The 20,802-nt window shown below is 30.9% G+C and overlaps 1 protein-coding gene across 3 annotated transcripts in view; it reads left to right on the forward strand.

Annotated features, from left to right (window-relative positions):
• Positions 1-20,802, forward strand: part of LOC116775096 (inactive dipeptidyl peptidase 10) — a 489,500-nt gene that overhangs the window by 456,838 nt on the left and 11,860 nt on the right. For all 3 annotated transcript variants that reach the window (XM_061524606.1, XM_061524607.1, XM_061524605.1), the window contains 3 exons: positions 6,905-6,999; positions 19,661-19,788; positions 20,190-20,353. In XM_061524606.1, the coding sequence (XP_061380590.1) occupies positions 6,905-6,999; positions 19,661-19,788; positions 20,190-20,353 (387 nt within the window). The remainder of the gene's footprint in view (positions 1-6,904; positions 7,000-19,660; positions 19,789-20,189; positions 20,354-20,802) is intronic.

Raw genomic sequence — 20,802 nt, forward strand, 5'->3', positions numbered from 1 at the left:
AAAGAAACATGCATGCAAACTGCAGGAAATAATCATATGGCTTCTTCTGGAAGTAAGTGAGGTCTACAACGAAGGCGTAGAGATTCTTCGTGGTAAGACCGAGATGGAGGAATTAAATTGGTTAATTGATACTATAATTTTCGGTTATATGCACTACAATATTTAATATATTAATTTATATTTAACACGACGTTACATTACAACAAACGTGATCACGGGAAGACACGAAGAAAATGTCTGTCAGTTAATCTTATTATTTGTTATATAATGCCCAGTTTTGTTTTATTTTTTCACCTAACGCTCTGGATGCACACAGAAAACTCGTATGAATCTTGAGTTCTAGCAGTGTGAATGAGAAAAGATATGTTATCTTTTAAGAAGAGGTTCCATTGTATAAATTATAGCCCGCTATCGTCTTTATTAAAATTAGGATGTTTTTTGATAAATTATAATAGGGTTGCGGTTGAAACTATATACCTATCTTGTGGCTTGTGCTTTGTAAAACAGAATGTAAAGTCTGGATTTGTGAATGTGTGTTCACACAGTGCTGTACTCAACGCACCACTTTTTTAAACATCTGAACCATATTCCTTGTATCAATGCTCCTGTTCATTTTCTAATGTATGGAAAGCCACAATCCCAATCAAGTTTGTATACACCCACTTGTTGTTAATAAATAATACTTTTTTAAAAAAGGTAAATCACTGTATATTTGTAAGATTATGTTGTCAATAAAACTTCTCCATTAGCCGATATAATAATGAAGTAGCAATTACATCAAATAACAGTTTGAACGATAAAAAAATAGATGATTATTAGTCTTTTGAAAAAAAAAAACTTATGAATCAAATTATATTGTTGAAAGTCGGTTATATATAATGTTAAACGATTTATCAAAATTTATTACTTCTAATAAAGTATAGAATTATTAATAGCCTGTAAACTGACTCCATCAGTACATACTACTCAGTATGGGTTATTTATTATGGATTACGAGACTCATGCATCGCTGCCTTGCTTACAGCTGAGATGAGAGTGACAGTTTACAAGGGCTTAACATAACACAAACAACCGAACATTATGAAATTTTTGATCAAAGGAAGAGAATACTCTACTTAAAATATTTCACTTGCTTGAAACTCTAAAAATTATCTGTTGTTTTCAAATATATTTATTTAATATAAATAATATATTGTAGGTGTTAATTAGGGATACATATTTAACATCGTAAAATCGGTTTATTTCTAGAGGTATGAATTAATTGTGCATTAAACTTAATGATCAATTGTTCCAACCATTAATAAAATATTACCCTCGACATATAAGGACACACAGACATACATACGGTCCCACACATACATATATATAAACACGCATTGATGTATTACTTCAAGCTACAATGTATAACTAAAATAACTAGTGATGTAATTAAGTAATATTTTTTTTATTAAATTAAGTATTCGATAATTAAGTAATCAATTTTTTAACTCAAGTTTATAGAACAGTTTATTGATAATTTCATTGATAATCCTAATATGTCTGGTCGAACTAATAGTCGTGATATGTTTGATTGTGTAGAGAGAACATAAAAACTATTTGAAAAACTGAAAATCACAATAATACTTGCTATAAACATATCCGCAGTGGCTACAGAACATTGGCGCTGTGCCACCAACTGGCTGAAAATCCAACGAAGACCTAGAATTCATTTGTCAGATTGCCTTGATGGAACAGAATTTTTAAAAGAATAGCGGATTAAAAATGAAATTGTGAAACCTTTTCAACAACTAAAACGGCATTTGTATGATTTTTACTTTAAATATTTTTTTGAGTTATCAATTCATGGAACTAACACAAGCCTTGATATACAAGATTCGATTTCAACCATTTAATTGAATGTAAATGTGTCTTTGTGGACAACATATTCTATTAGGATTATGTTTAAACATATTCATTATAAATTGAATAAAACTGAAAGAATGCTTTATCTGGGAGTTTACGAAAAAGAGTTTGCTAGGTACAAGTGGGTCTCTCACATAAAGGTTTTTGTTCTGTCTATCTTTCTCTCTCTCTCTCTCTCTCTCTGTTCAACCTCCTAAACTAAAGATACTATTTCATAAGTCATTTTCACTAACATTCTGCTTTGGTTTATACAACAGTATTTTTCTTAAAATTATATCAATTTTTATATATAACATATATCATAACACGCTACATAATAATAACTCAAGTTATAAGAAGTGATAAAACCCTTTACTTTATAGGACTATAAATTTTACTTCACCTAACATATTTTAATAGAAATGTCACATTATTTTTCCTTCTAAATAAATTCTATTGACGTTCGGCTTACATAAACAGGAGGAATACGGGTCGGAGAGCTGGTGGATATACACCTTTATATACTTTTTATGCCCCAAAAATTTGATGAAAGAGTCGATACTTCGATTAATACTTACATAATTATAAAAAAAAGCTTTTTGCTGGAAAAAATTTAAATAGACCAAAAATATATAAAATTTATTGGAACAATATATTAGAATGTATTAAGTAGAATGAAGTATTTGTTTAGTTTTAGCATTAAATATTGAAAAAGAAACTTAAAGACATAATAATTATATTCTTTGTCTTTTAGCGGTAAACGCTTTGGCAATCTTCTCGGTAACGAATAGAGCTGTTAGAGAGGCATAGAAAGACGGTAACGATCTTAGAAGTAATAACAGTGTAATAACCATATGGAAAGTAATTACTTGAAGGGCGTAAGGCGGTGCAGAGGCAGTTCGAGGGTGTCATAACCACGAAACTAAGCGAAAAGATACAAGAATGCTTTCACACAAACACCAACCAAAAACCTAGTATAGTATTAAAAAAAAATCATTAATATTTCGTGTAAAATAAATAACCTTTATGACCGCAAAAATATTATGTTATATTTATAACCGGGGAATATGGGCTGGATAAAATTAATAGCTCTTCAAGCGACTACATGTTCACGCATGGCGTACTGACATAAATATACTTTAGAATTTACCGATTACTTCACTATAACATCAATATACATACTTATAATATATGTACATACAAATATACATAAATTCATGCATTATATATAATCCTCATTATTTGTCTTCTCCGTAATCAGGTCAATACAAGGATAAAATATCTTTTAATCTTGACATAATCATGTATTAGAGGGATCATAGAAGAACTCCCTTAACGAAAATATACTTTTTAAGTTACCTCAATCAGTAATTTTTTTATAAAAATATAAAACCAGACACATACCTAGTTGTTTAAACAATATAGCGTAAGCAATAGGTTTCAAACAACATTTTAACCGGTTACATCCGATTTTTCCAATGGTTTGGAAATATTGACCGGACTCTGTTATATACAAGTATACCTGGTTTGTGTAAGAAATACTTGCTGACATTTTGTTAGTTATAAACGTTTTTGTATTCTTTTTAATTTATATTTTTTCATCAGTATTTTTTGATTTGCAGACATGTTTATGAGATTAACATTTTTACTTATTTCAAATTTATATTTCTCATGTTCAATATAAAACATGAATTTAATTTAAAATAAAATTAACAGACTATGTTCTTATATAAAAAGGTATTTTAAATTTGCAATACGAAAACTTGCCTGTTTCTGGCCAAAAATATCCTTCACACTTCAAAATAGCACTGTTAAAATTAATTGAGGAGCAACAACTGAAACTATTGTTCGTTGCTGTTATTATCATGTAAATATATTCAATAGATTAATAGCATACCTAATTAGTTTGTTTTTTTAACATGCACCCTATCTCTTTACTCAAACATTATTTGCATAGTACATTATTGCTTTGTTGCCGTGTAATAAATTAATTACGAACCGTCATTAGAAATAACATGGAACTAAAACATAAAATACCCAAAATACTCGGGTAAAATAAATTGTCAATAGAGAATACGTTAATATTCATGCAAGGCTGGACACAATTCAAATCTATCCCAGCCTAGAAAACATTTTGTTCTGACCTGAACCGGGCGATTTATAACCGGGAATGACCCGGGCCAAATTCATAGCCGCAAACCGGTGGCGGATGAATCTTATTGAAATCAAACAATTTACGAAATGTTGTTGTTGTTCTGTTTTGTTTTATCTTTGTTTGATTATGTACCAGTGTTGTTTCTGTTGTGATGTGATTTTAATTTGCATAAATTATAAAATCATTAATTTAGTCTTCTTTTCTGAAATGAAAGTAGAAAACATATTTTCGTTTTTAAACACAATATGTTTTTTTAAATATTTTTTTGTTAGGTCATTAAAACTGAAAAGCATATTCAATGAAAAATATTCAATGAAACAAATATAAAATATGACGAATAATTATAATTAAAGCCTTATTTATTAATATGACATTTAAACGGTCACATTTTTTTAGAAGTAAATTACACTCATATAGTGATTTTAGGAGCAAAACTATACACTATATTATATTAATTTATAAATACCCATTTACAATTATTTCATATAGAATCTTTTTACGTGAAAGTAAATAATTTTGGCAAATTATTTATCTTGTTCAACATTTATATTTCAATTTTTGTATTATCATCACAAAATCTATGACGTAAAAATACTCAAAAATATGTATGTGAGCCAAGGCTAGCCAGCTCCAATAAAATGAAAGTAATTATTCAAAAGATAATTAAATGTACATATTCAAACTGTAACTCAATAGCCAGATACCAAACTCTGTGACAATAAGGTGGCCGCGGGTAAACAAAATGATAGCCCCGAGGTTAAGAAAACAACACATATTTATTCTCTATCCCAACATAAGCTGTTGGTAGCGAAGAGTCAAAAACCATGATGATTTTAATATTCATATAGGCATTTCTATTCATTATTTACAGAAAACTAGGCTAATTTACTTTTATTATCAATTATAATTAACATCAGCGAAATGATACTTTTAAAATCAAATGTATGTAAAAACGGTTACTTTGCTAACAGTGGGATCAAGCTCCTCTCCACTCTGGGAGCATCGTCTGCTGGGTAGTGTTATATTTTTCAATTACTTAGACTGGTTTAAATCTTAATGAAACCTCCATCAGTCTTCCTCGGAGCGCTCGACACGAAGCTGGACGGCGCTAGATTTATTTTAATAAATTGTGATTTAAATCTGGGAACCAACTTTTATCATTATCAAACTCATTCCACATTTCCGACATTTAATTTTTAAAGTATCTTTCAAATTCAAGTTAGGTTTTTAAATCAAAATGTTTTATTAACAAGCATGCCAAATTTATATTTCAACTCAAGGCATGAGAGTGGCTTCAGTTTCTTAGACTGCTATAAAGAGCACCAATTTGCTTTTAACTACATTAAATGTATTAAAAAAAAATAAGCTCTTTGTACAAATTAAATGAAACTAATACTTTTCAGCAGCCGTGATCACGATTACTGAAAAGTACTGAAAAGCTCCACGCATAGTATATCCGAAAAAATATTAGTTTTATTTAAATGAATAAAACTCGCGAAAGTCTTAATCTCTTTGTAATTGAATTTTCATTATATTATTATTTTAGCTACAAATATTTAATGCCCTGAAGAGTGCGATTGTGAATTTACTAGACGCTGAAAAGTGAAAAACACGTCTACATGAGCTTCGAATTCTTTAAGCAAATTATTGTCATGTTGGCTAGATAAATAGGTTCATTGTGAATCAATGTTTTCTTGAGGTCATTGGCATTATCACCAAGTTACACAGAGGTGACAATGCAACATAAAAAAGGCTGCCTTCTATAAGACGAAGATATTCTTTTTTTAAATACACGCATAACAAAATGTGAAATCGCAAGAAACTAAAAAATAAGCGATATTTCCTATTATAATTGTAAAATATTTTATATTTGGCTCAGTTTAAGTATTTAAATAAGACTTTCCTACGTAATTCTCTATAATAGATGTACTTACTAGTATTTTCCCGTATCCAGGACTAACTCACGTCTTGTACGTAAAAGCGGACCCATGTTATTGTGATTGATTAACGCGACCCTACCCGAATACAAACACAAGTCTTAATAAGCCTCCCAAAACGTTCCCTTTGGCTCCATGCCCATATAATAAAGGAGGGAAATTTACTCTTACTGTATGGGAGTCCCTAAATAATAAAGAGAAAGACTTACCTCATAAGTTCTATTCGGAAACTTAACTGTGTATTATCGGATTCACTAAAGTATGTAGCGGAGTTTGAGGTGGCCACAATTTTCTTAGAACTTAGATACTTCTACTGCTACTACTTCTACTATCGTAATAGATACTTCTTCATATATCAAAAGTACTTGATTATTTTCCTACTGAATTCTTAAATAGTTGATGAAGTAAAGATAGATAGATATTTCTTGTTTGAGTACTTCTGTTCACAAACACTTATTAAGTTATTAGGAACTTTGATATACCTGGTGACCAATGTAAAAATGTTATTGTTGGAATGATATCTTGAACCGCCTGCTTTAGGTACGTCTTTTATTAACAAAATAAAACAGTTGGAATTACAAAGATATATTTGTGAGTATTTAAGAACTTTATAATATTTATAAATTTCCAAAATTAATTTAAATAACGTAATATTTTTTTTTAATAAGGTTTTATTATTCATTACAAATTATTCCAACATAAGAAACATTTTTTTCAAGATAACAAGAAGAAGCCTTCATGAAGTCGTGAAGCTAAATATACCTAATATATAAAATATATCAGAAATCATTATTATCAGCCTAGGAGTTTACCAACATCATTGTTATTTCAATTTTAGAAGGGTTAAGTCGTTATTAAAAGAAGACTGGCATAGTAGATAGATTTCGCAGTCGTGAGTAATATATTATTTTTGATGTAACGTTTATTTCAGACGAGGAGTTGGTGTTCCGCGACCGTTGGGGAGGATTGACGCTGTTCAACGTCAAGAATTTAACAACCAGACTGCTTATGAACAATTCTACCTTTGTAAGTAATTCTTAGTTATCATTTAAAATGTTTTGTTTTTATATCAATCAACGTAATTAAGTTTCGAGCGCCTTTAAGCTTCCTTCCGAATACAAAATGTATATTGTCAAACGAATGTTCGAGGTACAGTTTCATACTTGATTTTTAATAACAAAATGGTTGAAGCCAGTTTTCAAATACAAGTTGATACTGAAATGTTGCCATTACAAAATTGCAATGGTTCAGTATTATAATTAATTATAGTCAGCCATAAAAATAATTCTAAGGACTATAGTATATTATAATTAGTAAGCGATGGCGCCACTTGTAATACGAATATAAATGCCATTTTTAAATATTGTTTCTCTGAAGACCTTATACTTTTACCGCCATTTTGATTATTTCTAAAAATATAACGAATGCACGCAACTTCAGGTGTGTCCAAACATAATTTTCTTACTACATTTGATAGACTTTTCTTCAAATTTAGTATTAATCTTGAGAATTATTTTCATTATAAGTTTGTTTTATGAAACGGAAGGATGAGGTGAAACTTGGGAAGGAACTTTTTTGATACATTATTATAATCTCAAATTTTTAAAACAAGTGGTGGGTTTGCTTTGGTTAATTCATCTTTGCTTTCTCATAAATACTTTAAAACATATTTTGAACAAATATCCTCAACGAGAGCCGTCAAAGACAGAACTTAATGTTCGTTCGGCAAAGTAATGTTTCAAGACGACGTTGTATTTGTTTTCTTAACAAATAAATTTACGACAGATTAACATCCGGATAACTATGAAGAGGGATACAAAGACGTATTTGGTATATATGACACAGATAACTTTATTTAATTTTAATTAAAAAGTATTATCAAAGCGTTAGTTATTATTTTAACATTAATTAAAGAATATATATGACTATCATTGGTCTCTTACGACACACAAACTACAGCCTTCAGATATGATTTTCACGGGTGCGCTTAAGAGTCATTATAGCGAAGTGATTCGCAAATTTCTTAGTCATTCTGGACGAATGCTTAAGCCTTACGATAGTGTTAATATTTTTGGCCGCGCATATCTTAAGTGCACCACGGGGGAAATTGCAGTGAATGGTTTTCGTACTACAGGAATTTATCCCTTCAATACGTAAGTTTTTACAGACATTGATTTTATAGCGGAAGCGTCAAACAATATTCAGTATGTCAGACTTCAGACAATCAAGTGTTGTGGCTAACCAAAATGCCCCAGGAACGAGTACAGCGGTACAAGAAACACGGACTGATTTGATTCTACCAGAAGATATTCTGCCCTTTCCCGGGGCTAAGTCTCGAACTTCTAATCGTGGAAGAAAAGCTACGACAGCAAAAGTGATCACATCGTCACCTTATAAAAATCAGTTAACCGAATCTTTGCGCTTAGCCGAGACTCGTGGACAAGGCCGTAGAGTTGGACGTAGTCGAGGGCGCGGACGTGGCTTTGGACGTAGTCAAGGTGGAATGGGCAACAGCAACAAGGTTAATCGACGACAGAGAATCGACACATCTAGTAGTAGCTCTAAAAGTGACGCAGTTATAGAAACTGACTGGGAGTATGATGAGCGAGTCCTTTCTGATAAACCTGAAGGTTTAGATACAAGCTGCATACTTACTGGGATGAATTATTGTAGCGGCACGCGTGGAGAGGAGTGGATCCAGCGCCTGAGTCGCAGTTTACGGGCCCATACAGCCTGTGCAGGCCCTTTAATTACTTAATTTTAATTCAATATATCTAATGTGGCCCTAGGTGCCATATAACCCTCACCTTATGATATGTTGTGATTTTTTATATTAAAGGAATACTTTTTTAAAAATAGTATTTGGTTATTTAATATATTCTACATGAAAGTTTACATAGGGCGATAGGTTAGGCACAATGTAACGTACTAACTTGATTTATAACTGTTGTATTTTTCACATGAAGCCTCAAAAACATAGTAGGGGGCCACATTACCATCTTCTCCTCTATAAGTGTCTGTGAGTGTATTCTTTCGTTTTGTAAGTTAAATTACTTTAGCTGTTACTTTATAAGAACCTTTTTCGAACAAACAGTTATCTTATCTTATTGACAACACATCAAGTTTGTTTTATTAGAAACGATATGTTTAAAACGTGTTTCACACAGTTTCCAGTTTATTGGAAGTCGTCTGTGACATGATCGATGGCATCATCTGGAGCTATTGAAGTTTCAGCAGACGCTAGACATTCTGGAATTGTTTCTCCTTGCAGTATTTAGGGATCTGTACAAAAATATCTTTTCTTTTTTTTACTAAAATCACTCGTTAACAGTTGATCAAATCTTAAAAATTTAAGGATATTTTATAATAATTTAAGCATATTCCTATCGTAAGACGTAAAACTCGAAATAACTCAATGTTACTAAATAATTAATGTCTGATAAAAATGTGTCTAAGAAATTAGAAATTTTCTTTTGTTTGCTTGATACAATATACAAAAACTATATAATTTATGTTTTCATGATGGTGCATCTCAATATATAAATCTAAAGAATATGTCATTTATCTACGAATTTTTACATCAGCTTTTTATACAGCAGCATAAGATGCACATTTAGTTTCAAAGATTAAAGATTATTTCAGATTTAAATCATTACGAAATCTATTATAAAATATAAAAACTTATTCTTAATAAGTGAATTGATTTTTTAAATTGTGGCCTTAACGTAGAATACTAAATATATAACTGTAAACTACAGACCGTTAGTTAAAAATCCATTCATATTTAAATATAAACCTATTCTACGAACTAAATAATACGCCTTCTTTCTTTCAGATAAAAATTTAACGCTATTTCTCTATTGATAATATCACCGGTTTAAAATATTCATTAACTTACAAAAAATAGATATCTGATTGTGCATTTGAACTATATGTATATATTTGAATTTTATTTTATGCAGAGGAGTATGTTTTATTAATAATGCAAAGGGCCGAGGCTAGACAGGAACTACATAGTATAGTTAAGGTTTATTCAATAGTATATGATATTTAAAATTAAGTAACTAACACATATAACCTATAGTTACGTATTTTAACCTCAGTGTCAGTATAACAATCATGTAATATTTATCAAATCTTGTCAAAATTCCTCTGATTTCCAGGACAAGTTAGATCTAAATCAGCTTTCCTGGCTATTTAAGACTTTTTTCAAATAGTATATTTGATACGCAAAGCACAATAATCAAAATAATCATTCTTATATTCATTTTATATAAAATCAAATTACAAATATACAAGAAAAAAATATTATTCTTCATGTATCCTGGTTATTTAAAAAATCGATAAATTCTCGTCTACCCTTGATTTCGCTTTAAAGATTCGATATTCATTTTGGCATTAAATTGACAGAATGAGCTTAAATCTGGGCGTCGCTGAATAATTTAGTTCCATTTAAAAGATATTAAAACATTTTAATACAGGCTATAAACTACAAACGAATTATACTGTATGTTTTTTTTAATAAAACTACTTTCAATTTGCTTTTAACTAAAAGATTTTCAGAAAAATATTAATACATAAATAATGGCTAATTAATTTGTAATATAAATATAAATTAATGTAAATATAAAAAAGATATTCCTTAATAGAAAAGAAAGTAAACGTATTATTAAATATTCTTTATGTTTGCTATCGGAGGAACATCACTCGACATTAATATGAAGCAGTTGGTGTCCATATCCGTAACCAAAAATTATGTAATATGGAAATACTCTATAGCTGAAGAAAGGTGAAAAGACTAGCGCTAGTTTCAAATATAAACACTATTATAACTAAGCCCAGCAATCACGTTGTAAGACAAAGTTAATATCCCTATAAAGTTCCACAGCGACCTCTACTGTTATTATGTTCAATGTTCAATATTCATTGCGCGATGAAAGATAATTTACTTACTAATGGAAATTGTAACACGAATTACAGAAGACGTGTATTGCAATATATAGGAGTCAATTTTTTTTAGACTAAATAACTTAATATAGAAAAAATATCGTGGTTAGGATCAATACTGTAGAGTGTAAGTTTATTATAAGTATGTAGGTACATTATATATATATGTGGAAGAGGAGATTTTGAAATTCAAAATATTATTTTCATGGACCGAGCACCTGATGTAACCATAAAAGCGACGATCTACCATTTGTCGGTCTTCGGAGTCAGTCAATTCCGTATTTAGACTGAACTTCAGCAATAATCAAATAGTCATGAAATAGTGCAATGAACCTTAACTGTAAAAGATATGCCATTTTATTAATTGAATTCCAATAACTAAATAAAAGGCAGAGCTGTTTAGTTTTAGGACCGATAATCGGTAACTTTTGTAGTTAAAAATACTGCGGTAAATAAACTATACAATATTTTAATTAAATAATAATTTCAATTAATATGAAATGTTTATGACATACGACAAGCGGTTTAAAACTCTATTAAGTCTAAGGTTAAGTCAATTTATCATTGAATATAGCTATAACCAAACAAAGAAAGAGCAATTGAAAAGAATATTTTAAAAGTTTTTAAATCTATTTTCTCAATAATAAATAAATCAAGTTAAATTTCTGTTACATTTGAAGGACGCACTGTTACGACAGTATAACACTTTTGTAGCAGATGGAGTGACGTGAATTTATAGCTTCCATTTATTCTCCCTTGCTCTGTGTAAGCCAATTGCACTGTTTATAAACGATATTAATTCATTTCAATAAATAAATACATTATAATTAATATGTCATCAAATAGTTTTTTTTTAAACGTGTTATATAAACCACATGATCAAGGGAGGACACTTCTCAAGTTATGATTAAATGAAAAATAATTCTATATTAATCGTATAATATATTACCTAAAAAAATTAAAATAATATTGATAAATAAAGATATAAAATACTTTAAAGCCCTTGAACGATGTATTCCCGATAATTCAATTCAAAGTTAACGATAATTATTTGTAACTTTAAATGGGTACAAAAACGTTATTTTCTGAAAAATTTCTATATTACACTATAATATTGTTTATATAGTTATGAATTTTAATCCAAAAGAACATTCAATAGGCTGAATAGTGTAGTCTAACAATACATTTTATTTTCAGTATCTATAAAAATCTAAGAAGAGAAATTACAGCTGCCCAGCTTGATTGTAATGAAAACGAAATTTTTTTTTTACTCTATTTCTTTTCTTATTGAAAACTTTCAGTCTTATAAATCTTCGTAAATTTTCTATGTAGTAACAAAACTACTTTTTAAAGACATCGCTTTTGTCTTATCAAAACACTTAACTATGCACTTCCGCGGCCTGAGAGTGACGTCATAAACGTAGAGCCTTTTAGGTCCGAACACTACTAATCACGTTACTTCCCTTAACTCGTCCATTAAAGTCCTTGCAGTTTACAATGTTTTTTAACATGTTACTTTGACTGTTTGATTATTCATGAACGAAAAAGGAACCAAAAAAAATTATTAATAAAGGTTATAAAGAAGATAATACACTTAAGGATTCAGAAAAAATAGTAATTTGTCCACAAACTATCTCCAGATCCAAGTTAATACATACATGCGAAATCTAAAAACGTTCCGAATCAAATCCGAGCAGTCTGTAATCTGGGGAGTAGTGATATGTGTTTTAGGGACTGGGATGAATTTTTATGACGTCATCAATCCCCCTTCGGCCGTTAGTTTGCGCGTAAACAAACGACCAAAGAAAGTGCGAAGTTGTGAAAGCTATGAATATAACGCAAATAATCCCTCCACCTGGGGTGAGGCATAAGTTATGGCTGTCCAGCTATAAATTATATTTAAAGGCTAAACGAAAATGTTACAAGAAAATTTGAATAGAATTCAACTGTGTTTTGTTTCACTAATATTGAAATAATAATGGCAAAAACGAAAGGTTTTTATTAAATTAAAAAAATAGGAAACAAAAGTATCTATACCATACAAACGCGTTGACGTGCCTATTAACAGACACTTTTTAAATTATTTAGTTTACTCGACAGAAATAATGTAAGGAAAAGTTGAAAGTAAATAATATCTTCTTATCAAAGTAAGACGCTTACGTTACGAGACATATCGAGTTTGAGGTGTCTCGTTAATCATAATACATCTGGGAGAGATGTGTACATCGTTAGTGAATGATTATAGCAACACGTTTCTTCTTCGTTGGTCGCAGTAACGAGACGCCATTACATTTAAAGTGTATGTCTGTCTTGATAGCCTCACATATAAGGCACGTTGCACATTTGTCTTGCAATTTCGTACCTAATATCGCAAAAGATTTTTTTTTGTTTCATTCTCAAATCCAGGAAAAGTAGCCTTGATAGAATAGAGTCACAAATATTTATTTAGTAATTATGACCAAGTCGAGTGGTTTTTTATAATAGATTCCAATATTTAATATTTTAAGTATTTCAAAATTTACATTAAGAACCACGTCAGAATAAAAATTAAAACAAACTTTGAGCGGTTTGAGTTTTTGCTAAAAACATTCATAAAAATTTATAATAATATGAAAAACAAACAGATTTATAGAAAGTTGTGAAAATATAAGGAAAATAAAATGTATGATTTAAGAAAAATGTAATATCAGCTCCAAATGTTGTGAAAACACTCTCCTGCTTCTATAAACTTCACCGAGTACAGTAAACAGAAAATGTTACGATATTGGTATGTGGGAATGAGAGGGACAGAAAAATATTTACTCACAAAATTTTTATGCCAAAATTGAGGAATCAGATTATTAAAAAACATATTATGGTCACAATCGTTTGTTCAAGAAAAGCCACAAGTTTTAATTAATAAAGGTTTTTTGTTCAAAACAGTATCATAAATACTATGAGAATTTATTTAATATTTTTTGTACAATTCTATTCGGACTAGAGTATAATAAGTCACCATTATCCCAATCAGTCATAGTGGCGTGAATATATTGTCTCAGTATATTCTCGTTTTACGGGAAATAGGTTTTATCAAATTTGTGTTCATTTGGATATAATACTGTGGATTTTTTTTTCTCATTTTAAAACAAACTAGAACAAGGATTTCTGCTTGCAAAAAAATTAGTTCTGTAGTTGTATTTGTTCTGCAAATTTGAAACATTTCTTTTAAAATCTCACAAATCGTTTTTTAGCTTCCCTACACCAATTGTAGGATGATGGTGCTATTGTGAATTTAGACTTTATACCAAAGAAAACCGTTAGATCTATATCTACAACAACATAACGCTATTTACATGAGATACATAACAATTCTATTATACTATACATTAGGGAATCGATTTTTTATACATATATTAGAGTGGGTAGCGCTTGACTTTTATGGACTTCTGTTATATTGGAACCGCAGTGATGTTAACTAAACGGTTGCAGCTGTTGTGGTTAATTTTCATCTAAAAAGGAGACACAAAACGGGTTGTATTCTCCTATAAGTATGAGCTTATTTTTCACGAGGTTTAGCCAGAAAAGTAAATGGATCGACCACATTTTTCCTAACCGCTTTGGCTAGGGACTTGAAAATATATTTGCAGAAAACCTTCTGAAAAACTCAACCAAGTTTCATGCCATAATGATTAAGACAATCGAAATAATAATAGAAAAACTTGGTTACTTGATTAAACTCTTTCCTTCGAACTAACTTTACGAGGTTTGCTATTTTGAGCCTCTACCCAAGAAAAAGGAGTTGACCGGATTCTATTGTGAATCATGGGTAAGCTTTGCCACTATTAAAGGCGGTTGTAAAAAAATAGTCCATTGTCTAAAGTATCGCATCGATTATAGCGTAGTTCCAGCAGAAAAGTAACCTTGCCGCCAAGAATGAGATGGAAAGAAATTTTGCGTCTCGTACCATCTGCTGAATTATACCTGCACATTCGCCTTTCATCGTAAATCATGTGCTCAGGGAGAGAACATTTCGATACAGTATTAATCAGACAGTCAGATGTTCTTAATGAGGATGAGACATCGATTGTAGTATCTTTTCATGTCCATTACCAGCAGAAGCTCCAAGCTATTGATTGTAACATTGCCTAATGGTCACAATTTTTCTCCAGTCCAGTATCCATAATGTCACCCACAAAATTTTAGACATCCAAGAGAACACAGATATTGCCGACATATGTCACAAGACGTAACACAGCTTTTCGTGGATGTCTAGCCCATTTCTAGATCTTTGGAAGCCGATATTATACATGACTTAGCATCCGGCATAAGCGCGCCCTAAGGAATCGGCTGGTTGCACGACCTCTGCTGAGTGGTAATTAAGCCAGCGGCCTATGTCATAGCTTTCCACTGAGATATTTGCATTTCTTGGTATTGAATATTTTGACGAAAGCAATATTCATTCACATTTTATATCTATTAGGTTGATGGCGGTCGCCTTTAAAACAAAAAAAAATATTATACGAAAATAACAAAAACCTTTAACATAAAAGTTAACAATGAGATAGATCCTTTAGGAACCCCCCTATTTAAATAATACTAAAAGAAATATGATTTCAATCATGGGGGTCTTTTTTAGTAAGAATAATTTTTTTTTTCCAGTGCCATACGTTCAACAGCCATTTAATATAAGTGAGAATGTGTTATGGCGTACAATCAAATGTTTTTGATATATTACAAAGACACGTGTTGGATTTTAATTTTTTAAAACCTTGCTCACATAAGAATGGATGCATCGCTTTTGAATTTTTATTTTCTCTACGTGAATATACATATTGAGGGATTTATTTTTTTATATTTTATACTATTAGCCTTTCCCATTACTCTCATAATTTTGTCTCTATATTTGTTTGTGTCATTAATTGCCAGTGTTCGAGTAAATAATCTCATTTGTAAATAAAACTGTAATAAAATAAATGAAAAGTTGGCTACTGTGTTATTTCATTATATTATAGAAAAGCATTGAGATGTTTCTTTTTACTTGATTGAATTATTCTCAAGAGCGGCAACTCAAAACAAACCATTAACAAACTTAATATACTCAGAGAGCCATTTAAGCATTATATGTATAGCTAGGTACATTTTACTGTTACGTAACTCCAACACATTTGACAAACACTCATGTTAATTTTGGTATTAAAAGTAATAACATTAATGAAAGCAAATTTACAATTATTTTTGTATTAAATAAACGGGTTACAATATATAAACAATAGGCTTTAATACATCGTATCAGAGAATTTCAATATATAAAAAACCTTCCGGCCCTTTCTAATAAAGCAAATTCCTAAAGAAAATTTAACCATTTTACTCTTATCCGACCTTATTATATCTTATTAGATTATCGAATTATTAATTTACTTCATGAGTCTTGTAATAAGAAGATTGTTTCATTATAATATATAAACACTATTATAACTAAGCCAGCAATCGCGTTGTAAAACAAAGTTAAGACACCAATCAAGGTTCACAACGACCACCTCTATAATAACAGAATGTTCAATATTCATTGCGCGGTGAGAGATAATTATACTTCGTATGGAAATTCTACCGCAAATTACAGGAGACGTGTATTGCAATATAGAAATCGTGACCATAATACCGCTAACTTTGAATAATATGTAAACAATTAAAATTAAAACTTAACTATGTTTACGGACATACTACGAGGTTTAATAATTTTATTTAAAGCCAGTTACAGTGGAGTGACAACCTTCCATGTTTCCATATATGAAAGAGTTACTGACAGAAAAGGCAACATCTTGAAGAAGGTTTCGATCAACACTATATATAAACAACACAAGAAAGTGAGCCAATTCTTGAGACCTATCAAGATTACCATTCCTTTACAACAAGCGGATGTATACAAACTTGGTTGTGACTGTGGCTTGTCATACATTGGACAAACGGAGAAGAGCTTCAGTACAAGGGTCATAGAATCATTAATATCTCGGCTATTAAAAACAGAAGTGTATCAAAGCCAGAAGTGTGTTAACGCACAATGCACAAACCAGCCCACTACATGTGGTTTAACAAACCTTAGATCCTCGCTTGCATTTATACATATATAACACTTGGAGTTTTAGAAACTAAAATATAAAATCCCATGTCCGCGATCCCCTGCCAGACCTCAAGACACCCTTACATACAGACACACAGCGCATTCTACGCGCATCCAGACTAGTACGCGAGAAAATTAAGATATCTTTGGCGGTAGATGACGAATACAAAAACTTACTGAAAGACACTTTCATCTCGACTAGCCACAATCACGGTTGGTTTAAATAAACCGAAACCTCGGGAAAATGTATAATAAAATAATAAATGTATTTATTACATACGAAACACACAGATTCCTTTTAAGATGTCATCATGCTCAAACCGATGTTTACCGGAAACATTTTTCTGTCAACGAAAAACAAAACTGATCGCACTCCAAGCATTATAAAGGTAACGTAAAATATTTTGTCACAAATTGTTTTCAACACTTTAACTTTGAAAAAGTCCTTTCATTTCTGAAATTCATTTTAACGTATGTATACATACATATACAGTTATAAATAAGTACGCGTACTGCTCTGTAGCAATAGAAGTATTTGACAAATTACGAAGTTGTTTAAAAAAACTGTTTTTAGTTTTTACTATAAAACAAATATAAATATATATACAAGTTGAGTTCAACATCATTTAAAACTTTTACTTCAGAAGGTAGATGTGTTTAAATCACTATCATGGTGTTAAGAGATTTCTTTAACAAAATTATTTGTTCTACAGATCGTTGTATGATTTGTATTAAAGAACAGTGAATGTTAATTCATATTGTGTTTTTCAATATGTGAAGACTTAGTAAAACGAAAACTGAAACAGTAACCAATTTGTTATCAAAGTTAATTAATTTTTCTATAAAATATTACGTTGCAAGAAAAAGATTTTAGGGTTTAATAATTAATTACTAAAACTTATGTAATGTTTTTTGTTTATTTATGACTAAGATTATTCAACGTAACTAAGTATTTAAAATTAAAAGAGTAAGTGTAATGACTTCACAAAAACCATTTATATTCGCAAACTTTGGTGCTGGAGACACATTAGTGTAAGAGCCATCCAGGAAGAAGCTTATCTAATTTCGGGTGCCAGTTGCAGTCTGAAATAAAGTAGTGCAAGTGTTTGCGAGTGTTTTTTTAGTTAAATGGAAAGTGGATAAGCCGACTGTTGAAAATAGTTAAAGAGACGGTAGCATTGCTGACGACACACTTCTTAAAAATCAAATTGAACATGGTGTTTGGACTTATACATCAACATCATCATCCTACTGGTGCCCACTGCTGAGCAAAGGCCTCTTCTCGCATGGAGAAGTTAGAGCATTAATCACCACGCTTGCTCAAGCCGGATTAGCGATTTCAAACTTATAATTCGAAATTGTAACTCCAGGTTTCCTCACAATGTTTTTCTTCACCATCTTTCAGTGGTGTCTAAATACTCTTTTAATGTACATATAACTGGGAAAAATTATATTGGTACTTGCCAGGTTTCGAATCCGCGTCCTCATGCAACGAGAGGCGGGCCTTAACCTCCAGGCCACTACGACCTTCGACATATATTTGTTTTTAATTCATGAAAGTTGCATAATAAAATAGTTTTTCATTCACGTAGGAACGTAAATCTCACTATTATAAACCTCCTTATATTAAATTACTTGAAAACTCTTTGGACTGACATTAATTTTTGGAAGCAAGATTACGTTGGTAACTAATAAATAGATAAGTTAATAACTACCAATGGTAAAGCTTGATGTTTGTTGGTCTTCATAGATGAAAATTGACTTAATTAAGTTCTTTATAAAGTCAAGTTTTTGATCAGTAAAGGTTTGAAATATTTCTTTCCAAATCACGAGATTAGTCGAAAAATAATAGCCATTGGTCTTCTTGTAGATATATTCTATGGGTATGTAATATTTTATTTGATAAATTCATATAATTGTGTGGAATAAAAGATTATGAATGAAATAAAAATATTATTGTCATTTAAAATAAACTAGGACTCTGCTGAAAAAAAATGTATTTGCCTGGGGTCCGTTAACCTATCCACTGATTACATTTGATCAAGCTAACAATCATTTATGTAAATAACTCGCGATGATCCCACACACATGAGTGTCTTAATAGAATAATTAAATTAATTTTCTCGGAATTCAATCATTATTGAAACATTTTAGAGCTAATTAAAAATTTCCCTGGTCATTCTGCTACGTGGGTATTAATCTGTTCAAATGTTTGACGTATTACACGTTATAATGACACTGAATTACTAAAACATTTATATACTATGTAATTCTACGTTCCTCGATTATTTAGAAATTGATATCAATATACTACCGAGTCAATCTATAGTAATGTTGATTGAATGATTGATTGAATGTCGATGATTTCGGTGTAAATGTCCAGGTAAACAGATTCCAAATGATTTCAGCCTATGTATTATTATTTTTTACAAACCAACTTTATATCCTGTATTAAAATTTTAAGAAAATAACGTGTATTTTTAGGAACAGGTTGAACGTCGAGTCTCGAACACTTCGTTTATAATATGATACATTATTTTAGATTTGATTTTGGTTAAATTTAACATACCTTTAAAGGAGATACAAAGCAGTGAAGAAAACAATGTTGAGAAATGATTGAATGGTTCCTTACTTTGTTAACAGAGGGAGCTGAATGCTGTAGACTTTAAAGTCTCTTCCGATCTGAAGTTCGTTCTGCTGATATCCGACGTGCGACCGGGCTGGCGACACGCAAGACTAGCGAGATACCACGTGTATGATGTTATAACTAGGTGAGTCACAACTAATTGTATACATGTAAGAGTCACGACTAATCGGGTTCGCAATATTTGTCAGGAGGTAGGTTTAACTGGACTGGATGGAAAACTTACTCCGTCTCACTGAAAATTGGTTTTCAACTTTGAATAATGGATGATTTAACTTTATGCTACTTCTTATGTTTTTAGGCAGCATTATCTATAAGACCCACCCAGCCCTCCATATAACAGTACAAACCCTTTCATTTTCTCCTCACCTCTTTCGTTTCTATTATCATCTGAAGATCAAAACATCTTAATTTAAGATAACATAGCATGAGGGATGACCATCACTCTCCATCGCGATGGGTGCGGTGTCTGCTCGATAGTTGTTACTTTTTTATATTGAATTGAATTTATTTTTCATATTGTCTCAGGAACAAAATCCCTATTTCGCCGATAGAGGACGACAGGTCTGCTCCCTTGCTGCAGTATGCAGAATGGTCTCCTGTCGGCTCCGGGCTGGTGTTCGTATATGACAACGACATTTATTACAAGCCTAAGGTTTTAAAGGCCTTGGTTTGCAGAATCACTAGTAACGGTAATTCTATATATATATTAATTATATTATAACTAGGAATTTGTATTATGAAATCATCAATATCAATATATATAATAATCACTGATTCTTTATTGCATGGTAAGACAAATAATGTTTGCACTTTTATAAAAGTGAAGTATTTTAAATACAATCAAATATATTTTATTTCACCCAGTAAGTATCGCACTGCAACAGCGTACCTAGTACTGGAAAAGGCATCTATTCATCTCAAATTGACTCCGCGAAGCTGTATCGCTGCTAACAATATTACCAATTTAGTGAAATCAAAGCGTAAACTGTCAGTATAGCCTCGCTTGATTTTAGAGAAGCATACATGTGGACTTTATCGGACTGGAAATGTAATATTGGAACTCTTAGCAGCTTATAGACTTTTGGAAGCCTTATTTAATATGCATATATTTGGTCGGTGAGCCGCTTGACCATAACTC

This window comes from Danaus plexippus, chromosome 25 (assembly GCF_018135715.1).
Source record: "Danaus plexippus chromosome 25, MEX_DaPlex, whole genome shotgun sequence".
NCBI classification, from domain to species: Eukaryota; Metazoa; Arthropoda; class Insecta; order Lepidoptera; family Nymphalidae; genus Danaus; species Danaus plexippus.